The 22,091-nt window shown below is 43.7% G+C and overlaps 1 protein-coding gene and 1 pseudogene across 1 annotated transcript in view; both read right to left on the bottom strand.

Moving 5' to 3' along the window:
* Positions 1–7,482: 7,482 nt before the first annotated feature.
* The window catches only part of LOC109674272 (thyroid receptor-interacting protein 11-like), a 939,645-nt gene continuing 925,036 nt past the window's right edge, over positions 7,483–22,091 (bottom strand). Inside the window, 1 exon segment of the mRNA XM_074044773.1 lies at positions 7,483–10,432. Within this exon segment, the coding sequence (XP_073900874.1) occupies positions 7,483–10,432 (2,950 nt within the window).
* LOC109701999 (thyroid receptor-interacting protein 11 pseudogene) lies at positions 10,471–17,860 on the bottom strand (annotated as a pseudogene).

Raw genomic sequence — 22,091 nt, 5'->3', positions numbered from 1 at the left:
TTTAGGTATGGAAGCCAGAGACCTACCACATGAGGGTGTAAGCCATATCCTACAGTGCCTACGGGACCATGGAGTATCAGACCACGTTCATAGTTTATATAGCTGTGTCTGCCTATCCATACTGAGCTGCTGTGCAGGACCTGCTCCCATATTTAAACCACATTCAGACAAAAAGTGTCCCATCTTGGTTACTATCTTGAACAGCTGCAGCATTCAATTTGAAAATGGTGCTACATGCTCTCCATGTGTTTCCTTACAGCTGTTGTGGAACTTTCAAGCAGGGAGACGGGACACCAAGGCTTTTCAGGAAGCAATATTTATTACCATGCCGGCAGTGGTTCAGCAGATTCCCACTACCCCTAAACAAGTCATTGGGATTCTATCCTCGCCAAGTCTGGACGGGGACATGGGCAAACTTCTCATCCCATCTATGCTTTTCTCTGTGACCTTTTCTTTATTATCAATCTGTAGGCAACAGTTACTTAGATTGAACTTTCCACATACACCTCCCTCAGAGGCAAGTAAATAGTCCAAGGCTAGGTGGTTTTGGTATATTTCATTGTGTACCTTTGTGTGCTGTTGCACCAGTATGTCAAGGGTCCTTGCAGTTTCATTAGTTATAATTTCAGTTACCGCTTGGAGACAAATAATGCATTTGAGCATATAGATTGGGGTGTGATAGCCCCAGGATCCATCTTCTGCCCAAGTGGCAGGACCATAATACTGAGTGATTTGCTCAGGAGGCCATTCATCATCCTTCCAATGCCAATTTGTAAAGTACCTCGTTTTTTTTTCTATTGGTTTTTTCTCCCTGTATGGGAACTCCCAATTTTTTACCTTGTGCAAGGGGGAGCAAGAAAAAGGATCAGCTAATCATGGCCAGTATGCAAGACCCAACCCAATCTCTGGGGAGAATTTTATAGCCTAGTTTCCTACAGATCCAATATCACCCCCTGGGCTCCCACCAATCTATGTTCAGGGTAAGATTGACCCAAGCTGCCCAGAGACCAAAGAAGTTGGCCAACAGGTGGGGGTTGGGTCCGAGTGGTTTAGTGTTCCCACCATCGGGTCTTCTGGCCAGGGTCATTGTAAAATTTTTGTCCTAAACAAGTTAGATCCCCAACTAGGATGGAGAACTGGCCTTTTGGGCAGGAAATACAGTAATTTCTGATGATAGAAGTTTTTAGGAGCCAGACACTTTTCCTGTGACTGGGGAAGGCAGTCTCATTAAAGGGTTCCCATGGGTTTAGCCCCTTAGCTTCCCACGGCCAGTGGTCTCCCAGGTTGTTTCCCCCACAAATATAACACGAGGTTACATTGAGTGTCTGGGCTATGGACTTGGCTAGTGAGAGGAACAGGTTTCTGGCCTTGATAGACATAGAAAATTCACTCCATATTTCTTTACAAAAGGAGCGATAACCTTGGTATGAGGAACTCTCATGAGTAATAGTTACTAAGTTGAGGTGCACAGAGTCCCAGGTTCAAGGTCCTTTCCATCTGTCCTTATACTAACTATATGTCCCTGTTTCCAATTGGAGGGCTTAAGTACAGTAAAACTTATGGGGTTACCGGTGCCTGGGGTACAGTCAGGGGCAGCTGTCCCCTTGCAAAGGAGGGCTGCATATTCTGTCTTTTGCCAAGTAGCCCGTGAAACACAACTCCAGTTAGGGCAATAATAGGAGCCACATCATTACGTGTGAGTTGTCTCCCCAGCACACATACTTACCATTTGACATATGGGCTCTTTCCCAAGCTAGGCCTCCACAGCCACAGCCTATACCTCCACATCCACTTTGATCTGTGGCCGCACATGCATCAAAACATTGATACTGGCTTATCAGGGTTCAACACCTGGATGTGGCTGATGTTGCCAGGGTTGCAGATGCTCTGAACCTCTAACCATTGCTCCCAAGGGCAGTAAGTGGGGTGAAGCAGATATGCTGATTACCATGGGAGCACACCAAATAGATGGTATGATTGTGGGTGCATGACCTGATGACAGTGCCTGCACAGGAATAGTAAGTATGGAAAAGCAGTGTCCTGGTGGCAACACCTCCTGCGCAGTTACTATGCATACATAGATCACAGTTTGAGATCTGGGGGTTCTCGAGCAAGGAACTGATTAAATTTCATGTAAGGAAAACATGGAAAGGCCCATCCCTGGGGGGAGAAGAAGATGCTCCCCAACATTTCACCATGCGTAGATGAGTCAGCTTCTGGAGTGACTAGAGCAGGGTTCTTGTCCCATCGTTCATGGTTCCCTGTTGTTTCCCGGGAGGCAGGGTCCTTCCAAGGAAAGGTACAGGCATTCAAGAGGGTGGTCTTGCATGGTGAGACTGGGTCAGGGATGCACTTCCACTTGAGAGAGACTGTCTTCACTTCACCATGGTGGATCCAGGGTGTAATCTCTGCTACCATAACTGTGGTGGAGGTAGATAAAATAACAACAAAAGGGCCCCTCCAATGGGGTTTTAGCAGTTGGACATTTCATTCCTTTACCCAGATGGTATCCCCTGGCCTGTAAGTGTGTGTGGGAATTGTCAGGCTAATAGGAAGTCTCTCACAGATCCAGTCATTGATTTTCAAGAGAGTCAACCTGAGGGCCTGCATCTGTTGCCTCAAGGTGAGGTCACCTATTTCTTTGAGGTCTCCTCATATGCCATTGATTAAGTGGGTAGGGTGTCCATAAGAACTTCAAAGGGTGAAAGTCCTGTCCACTTTGTGGGACTAGACATAATCCTCAGTAATGCTATGGGTAGTAATTGATCCCATTGCAAATGGTTCTCCTGACCTAGTTTCCCAACTGTACTTTCAGGGTCCTAGTCAAACGTTATACTTTTCCTGAACTTTGGGGGCAGTAGGCCATATGAAGATTCCATGTGATTCCTAAGTCCTTAGCCATCATCTGTACCATTTCGGCCACAAAGTCTAGCCCATTATCCAACCCAATGGACACAGGTATTTCAAGCCAAGGGATGATTTCCTTTAGTAGACACCTGGCCACCTCCCAGGCTTTTTCAGTCTGCATGGGGAGAAGGTGCAGACAAATGCTAATAGATATTTGCATCCTCAGGCAAATGGTATTTCTGTGAAGTCCACTATCAGGTTTTCGGTGGTACTGAGGTTTGAACTCAGGGCCTCATGCTTACTAGGCAGGCACTCTACCACCTAGCTACTCCACCAGCCTTGACTATCAGGTTTTCAAGGGGAGTTCTGCCAACACTTTGCACATGGGGTGGTGCTCTTGGTCCCTGCCGGGATTGTTTTAGGCACATAGGCTACATCTTTCTCATATCCTTACTGATGCTGGAGATGCTTGAAAAAGTGCTGGTCCAGTACAGTCTCGAGGGGTGTTCATTCTGAATGTGATCCTTCATGGAACTGCTTAACAAATGAGGGAGCCAATGACTCAGGAATGGCAATGCAGCCATCCATAAACTTCTACCATCCATCCAGTAGAAAATTTCCTTCCTCAGTCTTAAACCAAGCCTGTTCTTGTGGTATGTACTTTGGGTCTTATTCAGCTAAGGGACATGGGAACAAGGCAGTGGCCAGAGAAGTTGGGGCTGATCCTCTCATGAGGGCTGCTTGTTTGGCTTCCCTATCAGCTTTCTGGTTTCCCCAAGCAATTGTATCCCCCTTTTGGTGCCCTCAGCAGTGTATAACTGCCACATATTTAGGGGCCCACACAGCATCTAGTAGTTTGAGGAATTCTTGCCCTTCTCTTTATATAATGCCCCATGGACATGAATGGTTGCAAAGGCACATCTAGAGTCAGTGTAAATGTTTACCAGTACTATTGCAGCGAGCTGGAGTACCTACATGAGGGGGACAAGTTCAGCCTTTTGTGCAGAAGTTCCAACCAGCAGTGGGCAGGCCTCAGTCACTGAGTCCAGAGTTACTATCGCATACCCAGCAAAGTGCATGCCATCCCAGATAAAGATGCTGCCATATGTGAAGTATTCAGATGTGAAATATTCAGATGTCCAGATGGCCAGTAGGCTGGTCACTTCAATGTGTCTGGCTCAAGAAAACCTCATCCATAACCTCTAAGCAGTCATGCTCCAGGGAGCCCAAGTCAACCAGCAATAGGGTGGCCATGCTTAGAGTCTTAGCAACCTCTAGCCAGATGTGTGGGTTTTCACATAGCGTAATCTGGTATTTGACCATCCAAGAGTTGGTCAGCCAATAATTTCCTTATACTCCATGAGAGTTAGGATGGAGTGGGGAGCTCAGACAGTGAGTTCTTGTCCCAGGGTAAGCTTGTCTGCCTCCACCACTAGGGCAGCAGTGGCTGCTAAGGTACGCAAGTGAGGGGGCCGGCCTTGGGCAGCAGCATTGAGCTGTTTGGACAAGTGAGCCGCTGGACGATGCCAGGAGCCTAGTAGCTGAGTCAAGACCCCAACAGCTGTCCCTTTTCTCTCATGGACATATAGGAAAAAGGGCCTCATCACATCCAGCAGGCCTAGAGCAGGAGCATTTGTGAGCACCCTTGATTCCTTTAAAGACTTTTTCCTGTTCCTCTCCCTTTATTAAGGGTTCCCATTCTCCCTCACTTTGTGGCTTTGTGGAGGGGTTTGGCCAAGAGGAATTAGTTAGGGATCCAGATTTGGCAGAAACCTGCAGCTCCCAGAAACTCGCTGACTTGCCAGCAGTTCTTGGGGGCTGGAATAGAACAAACAGCTTGTTTCCTCTCAGGGCCAAACCTGCACTGTCCCTGCCACAGATGAAAGCCAAGGTATTTGACAGTGTTTTGGAAAATCTGAGCCTTTTTCCAAGAGACTTTGTATCCTGCCTCTCATAAAAGAGAAAGAAGGAAGTGGGTCCCTTCCATACATTCCTCCCAGGTTAGTCCATCCAGCAGGAAGTCATCTACATACTGGAGGAGGGTGCAGCTGTGCTGGTTGGCTGAGAAAGCTTTGAGGTCAGATGCCATGGCAGGGGCTGGTGGAGTGGGTCAAGTGGCAGAGCACCTGCCTAGCAAGTGTGAGGCCCTGAATTCAAACCCCAGTGCTGCCAAAAAAATAAAATAAAAGCATGGATGCCAGGGCAATTCCAAAAACAGTGGACCAATTTCTGAAGTCCAGGTTATTGGCCTCTTTTCTCCAGTGTTGGGATTTTTCCCATTGGAAGGCAAAAATAGGTTGGCTCTGTGGGGCCGGGTGGATGCAGAAAAATGTATCATTAAGATAAAGGCAGGTAAAAAACTTTGCCTCGGTTGGGGCAAGCCCTAAAAGCATGTAAGGATTAAGTACTACAGGGTGTAAAGTGACAGTTGCTGAATTTACTGCTCAGAGGTCCTGAACTGGCCTGAGATCCTCGGTCTCCAGTTTCTGGACAGGTAGTAAAGGGGTATTCCAGGATGACTGGCAAGGTCGGAGGATCTCATATTTCAGGAGTCTGTCAAAGTTTTTTTGAATTCTGACCTGGGCCTTCTGGGGAATGAAGTACTGTTTTTGCTGGTGGCACCTGGCTTTAGTTCCACCATTACTGGGGGAACATTTTGGGCCAGACCTGGGGGTTATCTTCAGCCCATACACCTAGAATCTTAAAGGAAAGCTCAGGAGTCTCAGGAGGCCTTCCCTTAGGGGCACAGAGTGGCCATTCCTCTTCTTCTGTGACTGTAAGAGTTAAAACTCTTGTCTTAGGTCCTCTCAGTTGTAAGGTTGCCATACCATTTGAATCAAAAGTTATTTGTGCCCTCAGTTTGCATAGCAAGTTGCTGCCTATCAGACCCACAGGACAATTGGGGAGATAAAGGATTTCATGCCTTACTTCATGACTTCCAAGATTGCATTGTGTAGGTGCTAAGAAGGGGTAGCAGGCCGGGTTCTCTGTAGCCCCAATAATAGTTGCATTCTTCTGTGAAAGGGGGCCCACTGGCTGAAGCACAACTGCATTTCACCCCCATATCAACCATGAAATCAACAGGATGACCCCCCCATCTTCATTTGGACCATAAGCACCTGGGGGGTGGGCAGTAGAGTGGAGCCTGGTCTGTCTTAGTCTTCTTCATAGTTCTCCAGGGCTGCCAACCCAATAAAGTTTTCCTCCCAGGGGCCAGCCTCCCCGTGGGCCAGCTGATACTTTCACTTAACAATTTGGCCTCTGCTTCTGGTCTGTGGTGCTTTTGGGAGTACCTGGGCCATTGGGGACATTTATTCTTCCAGTGCCCTTCCTGACTACAGTAGGCACATTGATTTTGCCCTAGTTCAATAGGTTAGTCTCTTTGACTTTTTGCTATACAAATATTTCTATCCATATCTAAATTTACAAAATCTGCAAGACATGTCTTTTAAATGTACAACTTCAACAAGAATACCAATATGAATGTCCTGATAGAAGTAAGCTTCAAGTCAGAATTATGATGAGTTTATAAAAAAATTAAAGAAATGCTGTCATACGCTTAAGGTCTAGACAATGGTGCTGGTGCTGTTGAAGTGATCTCACTGCCCTCTGTGACCACGGTGATGGGGACACACGGCCCTGGATCACTGTGTTTTGAGCAGCAACACTTCAGACAGAGGCAGCAGGTGGCAGGTTTGTGATATGACTGACTACAGCCATGTGGCTGCAGCTGCACAGTGTAACTTACATCAAACTGTGTTTGTGTGAGGAAACATAGTTTTAGGTGATACCTTTTAACAGCCACCTCAGCTCTTGAAACTAAATGGTATGTCCACAGCACATATTCAACAATCAAAAGAACAAACTATTGATCCATGCCACAACCCTGGATAGATCTCAAGGAAACTGTGCTAAGTAATATCACCCATCTCAAGAGGTTACATAATGTGTGACCCCATCTATACAACTTTCTTGATATGGTGACACTGGCTGTCAGGGATGAAGGCAGGTGGCAGCAAGGGGTGCTTCTGGCTAGGAAAGTGTAGCTGAAGGGATCCTTGTGCTGGGAGAGTTGCATGTTGCCTATGGTGGTGTCACATACACCCACACACAACACAATTTCCCAGCTACAAATACACACTCCATCTCAAGGCACCTAAGAGCTCCCAGGGACAGCCTTGCTCTAGACCTGTCTAGGCCAAGTCCTCTAAAGATGATTAACATATGCTTCAGATGATTTTCTACCCTATGCAGAGAAGCTGCTGCTAGTTTTGTTTTGTTTTTTTAATAAATCCCTTGATAATCTTTAAAAGTTAAACCCTGTGTCTCTAGCTTAAATGAGCTTGAAAATCAGAGAAGGAAATAAAAAGCTGAGATGGGTAGCTACCAGTATTTATGTCTTCCCTTTTTATTTCTATAAATTAAGATAAATCAAATGTTTCTAGCTTAAATTATGTCAAATCAGAGAAGGTAAACAGCAGACTGTATAGAAAAAACTTTCTCCTTTGACACCTGCAATTTCTAAAAGCAATGAGTGCTTTTATTAAATTTAGAGAAACTATCACCACAAATACATGACTTCTTCAGAAAGGCCACTTTGTGATAAAATACATACACATAGTGTTCATGGTTCCTTCAAAGTCCTAGATAGTCTCTGTAGTGTGCTTTTAGCACACTACAAGCACAGTTGTCAGGTGGCACCAGCAAAGGTGTAAACATGGGCAGAACATCTGAGATGGGCTTCAAAAGATGATGCCCGGGCTCACCATGTCCACGTCCAGCTGGGTTAGTAAGAGGCACCGCTGCAGAGCAGGGAGCCAAGAATGGATTCACATCTGCTCTTCTACCAGCCCTGGGTTCTGGTGGGCCTTTAAAACTTGTGGTTGCATTTGTGTCCAATTTTCTCCCTCCTGAATCTAGAGATTTTATGTCATTAACAGAAAGTTTTGCTGCGGGGATAGATGGGTGAGATTCTGCTTTTAGAAATTTAACAAAAAGCTCTGAAAAAGAACTATTAAGCACAGATTGCTGATTTGGTGTCAGAGATGTGTTAGGGACACTTTTTGGTTCTCTTCCAAGCCAGCCGGTCATCCACCTGGCAACACCTCCTTCATCTTCATTGAACAGTTGTTCCATCTCCTCCTTCTTCATACCAAGAACACTTCCTATTAACCGTAATACCTCATGTCGCTTGTTTACTGGTGTGCGGAAATGACCAATAAGAAGGTTTCTCATGAGGACTTTGTCTACTTTGCGTTCTGCGTTGTTCACTAAATTCATCAATTTCTTTTGTGTGTCATCCAACATTTCTTGTTGGAGCTCACTTTGTTTTTTCAGTTCTTCAATCTGTTCTTCCTTTAGCTCTAACTGTTCTGTAAGTCTGGCTGCTGACTCCAGTGCTGCATTTGCTTCATCCAAATGTTCTTGTAATAGTGACACCTTCACTTCCAGATTTTCCGCCTTTTTCTTCCATTCGGCTATACCCTGTTTTTCTAATTCAGCAAAATACATCGCTTTTGTCTCTTGTTGGTAGCGCTCTAGCTCCATCTGGAGGTTAGTTAATGACAGAGCATACTGCTTTATTTGGTCCTGAGCGACAGTGAGCTGTGCTGCAGTTTGATCCCTTTGCTTAGAGACAATGTGTAATTGCTCTTGCAATGACTCTGCATGCACACTGGCTCGATGGTTTGCATTTTCCATTGCATTAGAGGACAAGACTAGCTTTTCCTCCAGTGACGTGACTTTGTTTCTCAGTTTAGCCACTCTGTCTTCCACAGCCAACAATTCCTGAGTATGAGACTCTTCTCTTTCTGAAAGGAGATTGCGCAATCTATTGAGCTCCTGTTTTAACCATGTTTCTTTGTCGTGTAAGTGCTGTACTTCATTCTGTAGGGCACTGTTTTCCATTTGTTTCTGTTTCAGGGCCAACATGACTTGGTCTCTCTCCTGTTGAAATGTAATTGTCTTCTCCTGCATTGACTTAACTGTATTTAAAAGCTGATTTAACTCCCCAGCCTCGCCCTGTTCTTTTTCCTTCAATAGCTGCTCAAAAGCCAGGGCCTTCTCTTTCACTGAATGGTACTCCAACTCTTTTTCTCGAAGCATTAGAGATAACTTTGTGTTAGTTTCTTGTAATTACTTTTCTCTGGATGTTTCTACTAGTTTTTCATTTTCCACTTTCAGTTTAGAAATGTCCGTTTCTAAAATTAACATTCTTTCCTTCAGGTTTGTTACTGCCTGCTTCAAAAGCTCATTTTCATTCACTTTGTTAGTGAAATTTTCATCTGAAGAAAGTAATTGATCACTTTGGGCTTTGATTAAGAGGTCTTTTTCCTTAAGTAAGTTTTGTAATACATCTCGTTTCTCTTTCAGCTGCTTAATTTCTGAGTCAGTTTGCTCATGTACGTTTCTTTCTAGCTCTGAGGTGACAGCAATCGAATCAGACAAAATGTTATTATTTTCCTGGAGAGTTCTGATTGTTGCATCCTTTTCTTGTAGCAATTTTCTTAACTTTTCTATCTCTTCTTGAAGAGAAGGAGAACACTCACTCAATCCAGCAGGCACACTTGCTCTAAGAGATTTTGCTGCCTGGGAGGTAAATGGTGAGCCAGAAGAGAGCTGGGGTAATATGATATCAAGTTTTCCTAAAAGAAGATTGTTAGCACTGTAAAGCTGTCCTATGCTGTGCTGAACTTGTGCTAATTCTTGTCCCAATTTTTTAAGTTTATTTTCATTCTGCTCATAACTTGGGATCAGGCCAGCATAGTCTTCTTGTAATTTAGAATTATTATCACTGTCCACCAAAACTTGGGCCTGAAGTTGATAAAGATCCTCCAGAAGCTGGGCTGACTCATTTTGTGTGTTTTGGACAGTGGTTACCAACTTTTCTTTCCATTCTTCCATTTCCTTTACTTGCTGTTTTAACTTAACCTGTTCCTGTAGCAGCTCCTCAAACTGATTATTAGTGACACCTCCAACCTCATTACTGGGGCTGGAAGCTTGTAACACTGCCAATAAAGTTTGACTTTTCTGACTTAGTGCATCTATCTCGATGTCTTTTTCATGAATGATAAGTGATAAATTCTGAACAGTTTCTCTAAACATAACTTGATCATCTCTTTCAAATCTACTGGACAATGTTTTGTTCTCATCTTGCAGCTTAATGAGTGCTTCTTTGGCAGCCACTATATCCATTATCTTGTGATATTCTGTTTTCAAATGGCTATTTTCCCTTGTCTTCTCCTCCAAAATAGCGAGTACTTGCTCTCTTTTTCTAGCATGGGTCTGCAGTTGCTGTTGGAGGTGAGTGACATCTTGGGTGCAGGAAGCAGAAGAAATTTTTGCATGAAGAGTTTGTATCTCCATGTCTTTCTGCTGGATAATCTCAGTTAGTTTACCGACCTCATCGTTGGCCAGATTATCAATTTGTTTACTTAGAGATATATTTTCATTTAGAAGTTTAATCTCTAACTCTTGTTCTCTTAGTCTTTTCACTAGCCTTTCAATTTCAGCTTCAGTTACATCAAGTCTTTCACTTCCATTTTCTATATTAGTGCTTTGAACTTTTGTTTTTTGAAAAATATCATACTTCTGGATGTTTAACGTATTTTTCTGTAATTTTCTCAGCTGATCTTCTAAATCTACTTTACTTTCAAGCTTTTGCTTGGCTAAATGTAAATCTGTTAGGGCTAGTTCACTGTGCATTAACTTTTCTTTTTGCACCTCTAACTCTTTTGCGATTTTCATTTTATCATCCTCAAGTTGATAAACTCTCTTTTTTTCATCATGTAGATCTTGCTTCAGTTTCCCTATAACACTATCGTCTTCATTTTGCCATTTTGATAGCTGATCTTTTAATGAAATCACATGCTTTGTAGCTTCCTGGTTTTGCATGTGCAGGTCTTCCAACTCAGCTCTCAGCATTTCCTTATCATTAATACTCTGGTTCAGTTCTTGTTCCTTTGCCTGCAAGTTAAATCTTAAGTCACGCAATTCAAACTCCAAATTCAGGTTTCTTGTAGCTGTGCTTTGACTTACTTCATATTCATTTCTCAGTTTTGAGAATGATATCTGAAGTTCTTCCTTTTCTTGACTCAATATTGACTTCTCTTCTTCTAAAAGCTGAACATGTGTTTTAAGTTTCAGGTTTTCTTCAGCAAGACTGTTATCCTGGTTTAAACAATGTAGTCTCATGATTTCATTTTCAGCATCAGACAGAGCTTGTTGTAGTCTGAATATTTCATCCTCTGAAGGATTCTGTAGAATTCTCTCCTTCTCTGGCACAGCATCTCTCTGCTCTACAGCAGAAGGCTGATGTTTACTACATTCCTGTTTCAAGCTTTCACACTTTTCAATTGTTTGTCTCTTTTCCTCCTTTAACTGTTCCTGTTCTCTCTTCAAGGTATCTAGCTCATTTTCTGCAGAAGTTAATTTTTTATGTATGCTTTTTATTGTATTCTCCATTTCTTCAAGTCTTTTTGTAGATTCTACTTTTACATTTCGTAGAACTTGAATAGTTTCTTGCATTTTATTGATTTTTGAGTGATCAGTCATGGTAAGTCCTGAGTCACCTTGCTGCAAAAGATTTTCAAGATCTTCAGTTCTTTCTTCATAGTCACGTAAGTGTTCTTCATGTTTACGACTTATCTCTATCAATTTATATCGATGAGCATTCTGCAATACTGATATTTCACGCTTATGGTCATCAATTTCCTGACTTTGTTTTAGTTTAATCTGTTTAATAATAGCTTGCAGTCTGCAGATTTCCTTTTGCTCAGAGCTGTGTGCTCTTTCTTCCTGAGCAATATGCCTCCAATGGCCAACTTCAAATTCTAGTCTTAAAACTTCATTTGATAATCTCTTTGATAATTTTTTGTTGTGATGAAATTTTGTCATCAAAGTCCATGTTATCTTCATGGAAGGATAAAGCCTGCTGACAGCATTCATAACCTGACGAAGATAACACAGTGGTTGCTGTCACACTGCCAGCACCTGAATGTACCTGATAAGGAAACCCAGGAAAAGATCAAAGTTGGGAGAAGAATCAAAGATGAGTAAAGTCTTTCCCCTTAGCTGGGGCCCCTACATCCAGCTATCTCATTAGAAACTGTGGGTGGTCTTCATCCTGTGCTGACATGATCTATTGTAACCTTGAACAGCTAACTGCCAAGTCTGCTTCTGCACTCCCTGCTTGTTTGCTGCTGTTTTTCTCAGTATAAAAACCTCAATCACCCCGAGCTTGGAGGCTGCGCCATTTTGGAGATGTCCAGGTGCTGGTCTGCTAGCATAATAAATCTTCCTTTCCTCCAACCACCTGGGTGTGAGTCTTATTCCCACTGGTCAGTCATACTTTCTGTACTGTTCCTGCAACATTTTGGAGGCCCCAGAGAGATTAGACTGCCATGCCCTGTTGGGCAGCAGGTCCCCACTCCCCAGCCCTGTAGCCTGCAGAGGCCCCAGGGTTTCCTTCCAGATGACAGAAGGAGGCTGCCAAGCCAAGGAAAAGGTCCTCAAACTGGTGGAGTGAAACAGAGACCTGCACCAGACATCTGGACCAGGTAGGAGCCCTGGGGTAGTCAGTATAGGCGCCAGCATGGATTGATCCTCACAGGTGACCAGCTGAGCCCTGATGTGATTCCAGGGTGATTCATCCCCTTCCTCTGGGAATGATGTGATTCTGGTCATCTGGGGCCAATATGATTCTGACCAAGTGCTTTATAGGCTGATGTGAGTCCTGCTTCCAGCCAACTGGGTTTAAGGCTAGCCAGGATTTTAGGGGAAATAAATAGGGACTGATTGTTTTAAACTCTGAGTAAATGATGTATGAGTGAGCAGCTTGACTCTCTGGCATTTCAAGCTCAAATTTGTGGTTCCACGTCTGGGCACCCTTAAGGTCCTCTGAAGGCTATGGAGTCTGAGTGGGCTCCATCTGAGTCATGATGATTGACATATGGTCTATGGTGGGATTGGTCTAGCATCCAATCGTAAGTCACCCTGTTGGGCTGATCCCACTCTTGCTGTCACACCTGACCTCACGGTCTGGGGATATGATCAGGCGAGCATCTGTGTGGCCTCACTGAGAGGCACCCCCCTCCTTTGTCTGTCTTACAACATCAGCAATTATCAGACATATAAAATGAACATCTTAAAGGAAGACTAAAGCTCAACACTAACTGAGCTCTTACAAAAATTAACACAAAAGAATGGGCTTACACTGATACATAAGATCTGGGCTGTCTCAAAAAAAAAAAGGACTATTACAAAAGGGTTATAACACAACAAGGGGATTGGACTATGAGCACATGATAAAAGCGAGAGCACACAAGGGAGGGGTGAGGATAGGTAAGACACCTAAAAAACTAGCTAACATTTGTTGCCCTTAAAGCAGAGAACTAAAGCAGATACCTTAAAGCAACTGAGGCCAATAGGAAAAGGGGAACAGGTACTAGAGAAAAGGTTAGATCAAAAAGAATTAACCTAGAAGGTAACACCCACGCACAGGAAATCAATGTGAGTCGATGCCCTGTATAGCTATCCTTATCTCAACAAGCAAAACCCCTTGTTCCTTCCTATTATTGCTTATACTCTCTCTACAACAAAATTAGAGATAAGGGCAAAATAGTTTCTGCTGGGTATTGAGGAGGGGAGCGGGAGGGGGTGGAATGGGTGGTAAGGGAGGGGGTGGGGGCAGGGGGGAGAAATGACCCAAGCCTTGTATGCACATATGAATAATAAAAGAAAAAGGAAAAAAAAAAAGAATGTTAAAATTTGGGTAATTAAAAAAAGTCTTTGCATATTTCATTCTGCCATAAATACAATCTGGAATTAAATTCTCTCTCTCTTTTTTTTTTATTCATGACACTTTTTTTTTCCTTTTTCTTTTATTATTCATATGTGCATACAAGGCTTGGGTCATTTCTCCCCCCTGCCCCCACCCCCTCCCTTACCACCCACTCCGCCCCCTCCCTCTCCCCCCCCTCAATACCCAGCAGAAACTATTTTGCCCTTATTTCTAATTTTGTTGTAGAGAGAGTATAAGCAATAATAGGAAGGAACAAGGGTTTTTGCTGGTTGAGATAAGGATAGCTATACAGGGCATCGACTCACATTGATTTCCTGTGCGTGGGTGTTACCTTCTAGGTAAATTCTTTTTGATTCTCTCTTATAATTTTAATTCTCTCTTATAATACAGCAATCTATTAACAAATGGGCTCCTCTGGGTCAAAGCACCCTACGGTGCTCCAGACTATGCTTACTAGCTTTAGGAAAGGCTTTTCTGGTGACTATAGGTTTAAAACAAAACCAGCCAAGCTTTGGAGATTCTGTAAATTGAAATGGCCTGCCTTTCACACAGGATGGCCAGCAGTGGGCACTCTAGACTTGGCTATTATCGCCCACAACAGGCCACTCTGGCTGCCCAGAGGTCTGAGTCCAATACAAGGGACTCCAATAAAAAAAGAAAACATTGGGCCTGGACCCCTACCCATGTCATCCAGCAGTTTACTCATTATGCCCCCTTTGCCTCCAACAATCCCAAAGAAAGAGATAAACCATTAAAATGGTCACCAAATTCTGAGAGGATGAAAGTAAAAAGTAGGGCCCCCAGCAGCAGTGCTATCTCCCATCCCTCAGGCTCCAGGGCAGCCACGTGAGACTTTCTGTGACAGCTTGCCCCTGATGGTAGCCGGGGTTGGCACAGGGCCTGCGGAGCTCCAGAGCCTCATGCTGCAGCACAACACATTAAGACCAGGTCTAAGCCTAAGTTGGGGTCACTGTCTGCTCTGCATGTCCTTGAACTATCGGACAATACACTGGAGGCACTGACTCTGGGAGAGGGCCTGGGCCCTGCCAAGCCGCCAAGCTTCCCACAGCTGCAAAACCTCAACCTTACCTGCAACTGCCTGGATGCCTTCCCCTCCAAGCTCCTCCAGCCCAGTGCATTGCCTCCGCTTAGTGAGCTGGCCTGTGCCAACACACAGCCAAAAAGGAGGAGGGAACAGAAGCAAAGGCGGGAAAATGGCCAGGGTGAGGAGGAGATGACAGATGTGGCCAAGCTGCTGCTCACTGCACCACTGACAAATAGACTATGCTCTGATGGTGGAGCAGATTCATATGATAGACCTAAAGAAAACCTAAAGGTGATAGATCCATCCAGGGTATTCTGGCTTCTGCTCCTCCCCATGTGACTATGGTTCACTGACAAGCCCAGCTTACACATCAGTGCCAAAAGGCTGTGTCACACATGCCATTGATGGTTTTACAGGGTTCATGGATGATGACACTAAGTTATCCAACACCTTTCAGCTAGGTATTTTTAAGATGTCTGGGCTCTTTGTTCTGCCTTTCTAGGTTGTTGTTGTTAGGTGATGCTGTATTGTCATTACAACACTACCCTGACCTCACTGGTTTTCATAAAATTAAAAACACAGTTGTCTTAAAGAGAGCATCTGACAAAACCAAATTGATAATTATTAAATAGATCAAGACTCCAAAACAAAGGAAGGGAACAGCCTGGCCTGGTGGGAGAACAGACACATAAGGCCTTTATAGATCCTCAGATCACAGACAGATTGTCGAGAGGGCACCTAGAGCGGAGAAGGATGCTGTGTCCATCTGGCCAGTGGGCAGCCAGATCCCCGAGCCTTATTTCAGTCACTTAAACTTGATCTCTAACCAGAGGCTAGCCACAGTCCAACCCACTCCCAGATCAACATCCCATGGACAACAAAATGGCTGTTAGCTTTTTACAAAATTGGTACAGAGGGCTAAATGTGGATGAACATAGGGCCCTGATGGTCACCGGAGTCCCGGAGGACCTAAAACCAGTGGACATCAAAGCCATCCTGCAGCCAACTTTGCTGCCCCTGGGTCAATTCAGGCTTCTGGCGGTGAGTGCTGTGAGTCAAGAAAAGGCCAAGGCTGCCCTGGTAGAGTTTGTGTAGGACATGGTTCTGGCTGCCATCCCCTGGGAGATCCCAGACAAAGACAGGGTATGAAAGGTTCTATGTAAGACCGGAACACAGGACACACAGGTCCTAAAACAGCCAAGAAAGCTGCTTCTAGATAAAAGGCCCAGCCAGGCCCATAAAGATACAAAAAGCCAGGCCCAGGGGCTAGGACAGGAGTCCGGGAAGGCTGACATCCCTGGTAAAGCTTCCTGGGGCCAGGGAGACAGACACAGAGCCAGAGGCCATAGGGTGACCCAAAAATACAAAAAAAGGGGCCATGGAGGGCAGCCTATAATAAGCAAGTCTGGGGACTCTTTGGATACTGGCTTGGGTATCATGATAGAGAAGATGCATGCAGAGGACATGACTGTGGACAAAGACCAGCGGTCTCTGTCATGCTCCAGGCTGCCACCAAGGAGTTCGTTAAGAAGTAGGCCACCCAGGAGAACCCAAATAAAGGAGACAGTCTCTAAAAGTTCTTGACCCTGGTCACCATGACAGATAAAGCCACAAAGTGGGGGGACAAAAGAGGGTCCCCTAATCTGGAAATCTAAACAACAGTCTTTTCATGCCATCAAGGAAACATTAGTTAGTGCCCTTGCTCTGAGACTCCCAGATGTAAAAAGCCTTGCTTCCTCTATGTACACAAGAAAAATGACATAACAATTGGAGTCCTGACCCAATTCCTAGGCTCAATGACATCAGCTGATGTCTTATCTCTCCAAACAGATAGATTCAATGGCAAAGGGATGGCCTTTGTGAGCTCTCGCAGCCACAGCCTTCCTGATACCAGAGGAAAAAATTAACACTGCAAAAAAAAATAACTGTTAGGGTCCCACATTCTATAATGACTCTAATAAAATACAAGAGACAATATTGGCTAACAAATGCCAAGATGGTCAGATACCAAAATATGCTCTATAAAAATCCACAAGTAAAACTAAAAGTTGTCTAGACTTGAAACCCAGGGACCCTTCTCCTGTCAGCTGCAGGGCCTCCAGACCATAATAACTGTGTTGAGGTGATTAATAAGGCCTTCTTAAGCCTCCCTGATCTCGGTAACCAGGTGCCTCATTAGCCTAGTCAATAATATATATAAACAATGTAAGACATGTGCAAAAAATAACCCCAAACAGGAGCTCCTCCCCAAACCAGGACTCCAGCATCCACTCAAACTGATCCTGAGGAGACACTTTCACCCTGGCCAGTTTCATTCAAAACCAGATAAATGCTGTTAAATTACAGTTACTAAGACAGTACCAAAGACTGCCCCTAGATAACGTCCCCAAAACGGTTATAAGCGATTATGATGAAGAAGAGGAGGGAATGACAAGGAAACCCAGAGAAAGATCAAAGCTGGGAAAAGAACCAAAGATGAGTAAAGCCCTTCCCCTTAGCCAGGGTCCCTGCATCCAGCTATCTCCTTAGGAACTGTGGATGGCCTTCGTCCACAGCTGAGCTGACCTGATCTATTGTAACCTTGAACAGCTAACTGCCAAGTCTGCTTCTGCACTCCCTGCTTGCTTGCTGCTGCTTTTCTCAGTATAAAAACCTCCACCACCTGAGCTCAGGAGCTGTGCCATTTTGGAGAAATCCAGGTGCTGGCCGGTCAATAAACCTGCCTTTCCTCCAACCACCTGGGTTGGAGTCTTATTGTCCCGGTTAGTCGTACTTTCTGTACGTTCCTGCAACATACCGACTTCAGTTTAAGCATCTGACTCTGGAGCGCAGTGTGGCTTGCTGTCAGACGGCTGATTTCTGCCTCCCTCTGCTCTAGTTGACTTTGGTGACTTGCAGATTGCTGCTTCATCTGAAGCTCTGCTGCATCCTGCCTTTCTTGCAGATGGGTGCAAAGGCTTTTCAGCCTCTCATGCTCAGATCTTAAGAGGGCATGAGCGGGACTGCGATTCCCTTCTCCCACTGTCGGGAAAATCTCCCATTGCCTCCTTCCCCCTCATCATCTCCCTGACCACGTTGGAAAAGTGTCCAGTAACTGAAACCAGGGCGCCCGGGACTTGACCCAGAGACTGGCCCAAGCCGGAGCCCAGGCCCCAAATCCACGACATCGCTGCGGGTTGAGAAACGACCTGGTCCGCGAAAAGCGTCCAGCGCCGTCGGACGACCCCGCCAAGTGTCACCGAACCGCGACCAATGTGTCCCCAACAAAGGCCCGGGTTCCAAAGCTGATGCGGAGCTCCTGGCAACGCTGGGCAGGGGCGCCGCCCTCGGACCAACGCGTGACCGTCACCGCGGGCACCGTGACTCGGCTGTCACTGCTCCCCCAGCTTAGTGATCTTCCCCGACCCCAGCCCCCCCTGCCCACTCAAGGCTCAGAAACCCTCAGAGGATGTCATGGGTTCTCTTTAAATAAAATAAGTCCCCAGCAGGGATCTGAGACGTGGCAACATGGCTGGAGCTGGCCACGTGCCAGGCGTAGTGACAGAAGAGTAAAAACCCAGCAGCGCCCAGGGGCAAACGGGGGACGGTGACCACAGGGCTCATACAGAAAGGACCCATGTTGCTAGACACGCTTAATGGCCTTTATTTTATTTCTGACAGGATTTACTAAACAGGTAGATGCATCCTGATTTCAGTTGAACATCTGGCCCTGCATCCCACCAAATGACAGGTAGGAAATTAATTCAAATTGCCCTGTGGCTGCCTCTGGTTCCTGCAGTAGCAGGGGAGGAGGGCGCCCCCCTGTGGCATGCCACCAGAAGGCCTCGTTCTAATTCTCCACCCCATGATAATAGCATGAATTGATTACAGGCTCTGTGCCCAACACCTCCTTGCTGTTTTATTCTGATACTTTCTTTTTACTCTCCACCAGCTGTCAGTGACATCTGGGATCCTCCGCACAAGAGCACATGAGATAGGGTAAGAGCGAGGGAGGAGCAGGGAGACACGGAAGGGAGAGCCCCTCTCCTGAAAGGTCGCAGGGGTGGGGTAGCCATTCATTACATAATCTTTGACTAAATAAGTAGTGGTGCCTGCTATACCTATGTGACCTTTTTACTTTTCTAATTTAAATTTATTTTTAAGTGATACATGAGACATAAAATTATACATATTTATGGGGTAACATCTAATACCTTGAGATATATATATATATATATATATATATATATATATATATAGTATAGATATATCTATATCTATATATAGTATAGATATATCTATACTATATACTATATCTATCTATATATAGTATATATATATATATATACTATATATAGTATATATATATCTATATCTCTCTCTATATATAGTATAGAATTTATATCAGGCCAAACATCTGTCTCCTTCCTTATCATTTCTTTATGGTGAAAACACTTACACTCCATCCTTTTGCCTCTTTGAAATACACAGTTCATTGTCATTATTTGTAGTCACCTATTTTGTAAAAGCACACCAGAACTTCTTACTGTAAGCATGACTTAGTGTCTACTGACTAAAGTCTCCCAATCTCTCTTTGCCTCCTGCTCTCCTCAGCCTCTGATGACCACCATCTGTGTTCAACTTCTATGAGATCTTCTTCTTCTTTTTTAATTTATATCCCACATATGGTACTTGTCATTCTGTACTTGGCTTGTTTCATTTTGTTAAATGATCTTCAGTTCTCTATGCTCATGAACAACAGGAGTTCATTCTTTTTATGACTGAGTAGTATTCCATGGTTTATATGTACCATACCAAATTTTCTTTTATCCATTCATCAGTTGTTGAAGAGTTACGTTGATTCCATGTCTTGGTTATTGTGGATAGTGCTGTAATGAACATGGGAGTTCAGATGTTGCTTTGACAAACTGATTTTATTTCTTTTAGATATATAACCAATACTGGAGTTATTGGATCAGATCATTCTATTTCTAAGTTCTTGAGGAAAATCCATACTGTTTTCCATAGTGGCTGTACTAATTTTCATTTCCACAGCGTGTGCAAGAGCCCCTTTTCTGTACACCCTCACCAGCACTTATCTTTTGTCTTTTCGATAACAGCCATTCGGATGAGAGTGAGGTGACATCTCCTTCTGGTTTTATTTGTATTTCCCTGATTACTAGTGATGTTGAGTATTTCATGTACTTTGCTGTTTGTATGTCTTCTTTTGAGAAATGTCTATTCAGTATATTGCCCATTTTTTGATTGAGCTGCATTTTTTTGCTACTGAATACTTTGCTGTTGAACTTCTTTTGTATTCTGGATGCTTTGCAAATACTTTCTCCCATTCTTAGGATGTCTCTTCTTTCTACTGAGTGTTTGATGAGCAGAAGCTTTTCAGTTTGATGTTATCCTAATTTGTCTATTTTTGCCTTTGTTTCCTGTGTTTTGCAGTGCATTTCAAAAAAATCCTTGTGCATTCCAATATCCTGTGTTTTCTTGTTAAATCTTCTATGCATTTTGAATTGTCTTTTGTGACTGGTGAAGATGGGGAAGCTTCACTCTTGTGCCTGTGGAGATCCAGTTTCCCCAGTCCCTTTGATTGCAGACTAGCCTTTCTCCTGTGCATCTTCTTAGCACCTTTGTTGAAAATCAGTTGGTTGTAGCTGGGTTTAGTCAAAGAGATCATAAAAGAAAACTTCCCAAACTTTACTTAAACTACATGTTAGCAATCACTAAGCCATCTGTTTAGTCATCAACCTTTCCAAACTTCAATTTCCAACTCTGTAATTATTAAGTTTAAGTACATTAAATTTTACTTCACAAGTTGTTTAAGCACCTAACTCATAAGATATATTTATTAACTAATAGGAAATATTATTATTAATGGAATAGTCACAATTTTAATTTCATGTTTAAATTGTCTTATAAGTGAATTAGATCTTTTATTAAAAATTTCCAGGGGTATGAAGTATGTGAGTTCACTCTAAATCAATTTATGAATTGTCTTACTATTTTTGAGTCTTTATGTTAAAGAGAACATAAGGACATGCCACAAAATTGTTCTGCTACATAAATGACATGAGTGTCTGATAGCATCTCTTCTGTTTCTTTTTATGAAAAGTAAGTCTTTGAGAATATGTGTTTATGTGGCAGCTAGGGACATAAAGAACTGTTTCTAATAATTTTATTAAGAAGGTGTTTCCACTCTTCTTGGGCCACTGCTCTGACCTGTGCAGCTTTTAAACAATTTCACAAAGTGAAAGAGGAGCCACTTTGTGTCGATTTAAAGATAAAACAAAACCACAACCTGAGAACAAGTAAGCAAAGTGTCATAGCACCTGTTCCATTACCTGACACACAGGAGTTGTTTCCTCTTCCTTTGTTTTCAATTAGATGGAGTAGAACAGCACACTCCTTCCCAGAAGAAAATCACATATTACTACTATGAGAGGTTCTCATAATTGGGTTTTGTCCATAATTCAGAATGATTCATGTTAGTGATGAGTGCTGAGACAGAAAAATGAAAGTCAGTTGGCTGGGATATTATCACTTCTGTGCTAAGAAAAATATAGATGTTGTAGGCAAATATCAACCCAAATGACTGAGTGCATTCCTCTTCTGTTTCTTTCATGAGATCTCCAGCAATGGCAGGTTGCTCTGTTGGCTCAGTGTGGCTAGTTTGGTCACTTGCTCCTTTTTCCAATAGATGCTGAGCTTCTTCAATGTGCTAGGCACTTGCTTGGCACTTGGATGGCTGAAAACCCAAGCCAGATGTGATCTTTTCCCCCTATGGCTAACAGTCCTGTGCAGAAACAGAAATTGATTAAATAGTCAAATTAAACAGTTGAAACTGTAAAAGGCAGCTTGGAGCATATAAATTAGTTGGGGAATACAGACAAGGCTTCCCCAAAGGGGGGAAAGGCTGAACTAAACACTAGGGATACATAAGAATGAACCAGAGGAAAAGTAGAAGGAAGAGCAGTCCAGGAAGAGGACACAAGGAAATGTCCTATGGAATGAGGGTGTACAAGGCAAGTAAGAGAAATGGAAAGGGAGAATCAGAGATTTCCAAAGGTAGGAACCAGACCATGCAGGACAACACAGGGCATGTGTAGGAGTTTCAGCTTCATCCTAAGAGCAGTGGAAAGTCAATGCAGGGTTTAATTGGTAGGTGATAAAATTGTGTTTTTGTTCCAGAAAAAAACAATTTGGTTCCATGTAGGGAATGGATCAGGGAAGTGCTCACAGTGAATGATAAAAGAACTGTTCTTCCCAGAGTCCTGATCCTCTGGGAGTAAGATGATAGATCTAGGACCAAGCTGTAGTAGAGGGAATGGGAAAAGTTGGAGATACTGAAGAGCAACTTAGTGGGTGAAATGGGTAGGGCTTGATGATGGACTGGGTATGGGAAGAGTG

Source organism: Castor canadensis, chromosome 11 (assembly GCF_047511655.1).
Source record: "Castor canadensis chromosome 11, mCasCan1.hap1v2, whole genome shotgun sequence".
Taxonomy (NCBI): Eukaryota; Metazoa; Chordata; class Mammalia; order Rodentia; family Castoridae; genus Castor; species Castor canadensis.
This window is presented reverse-complemented; position numbering and strand designations above follow the sequence as displayed.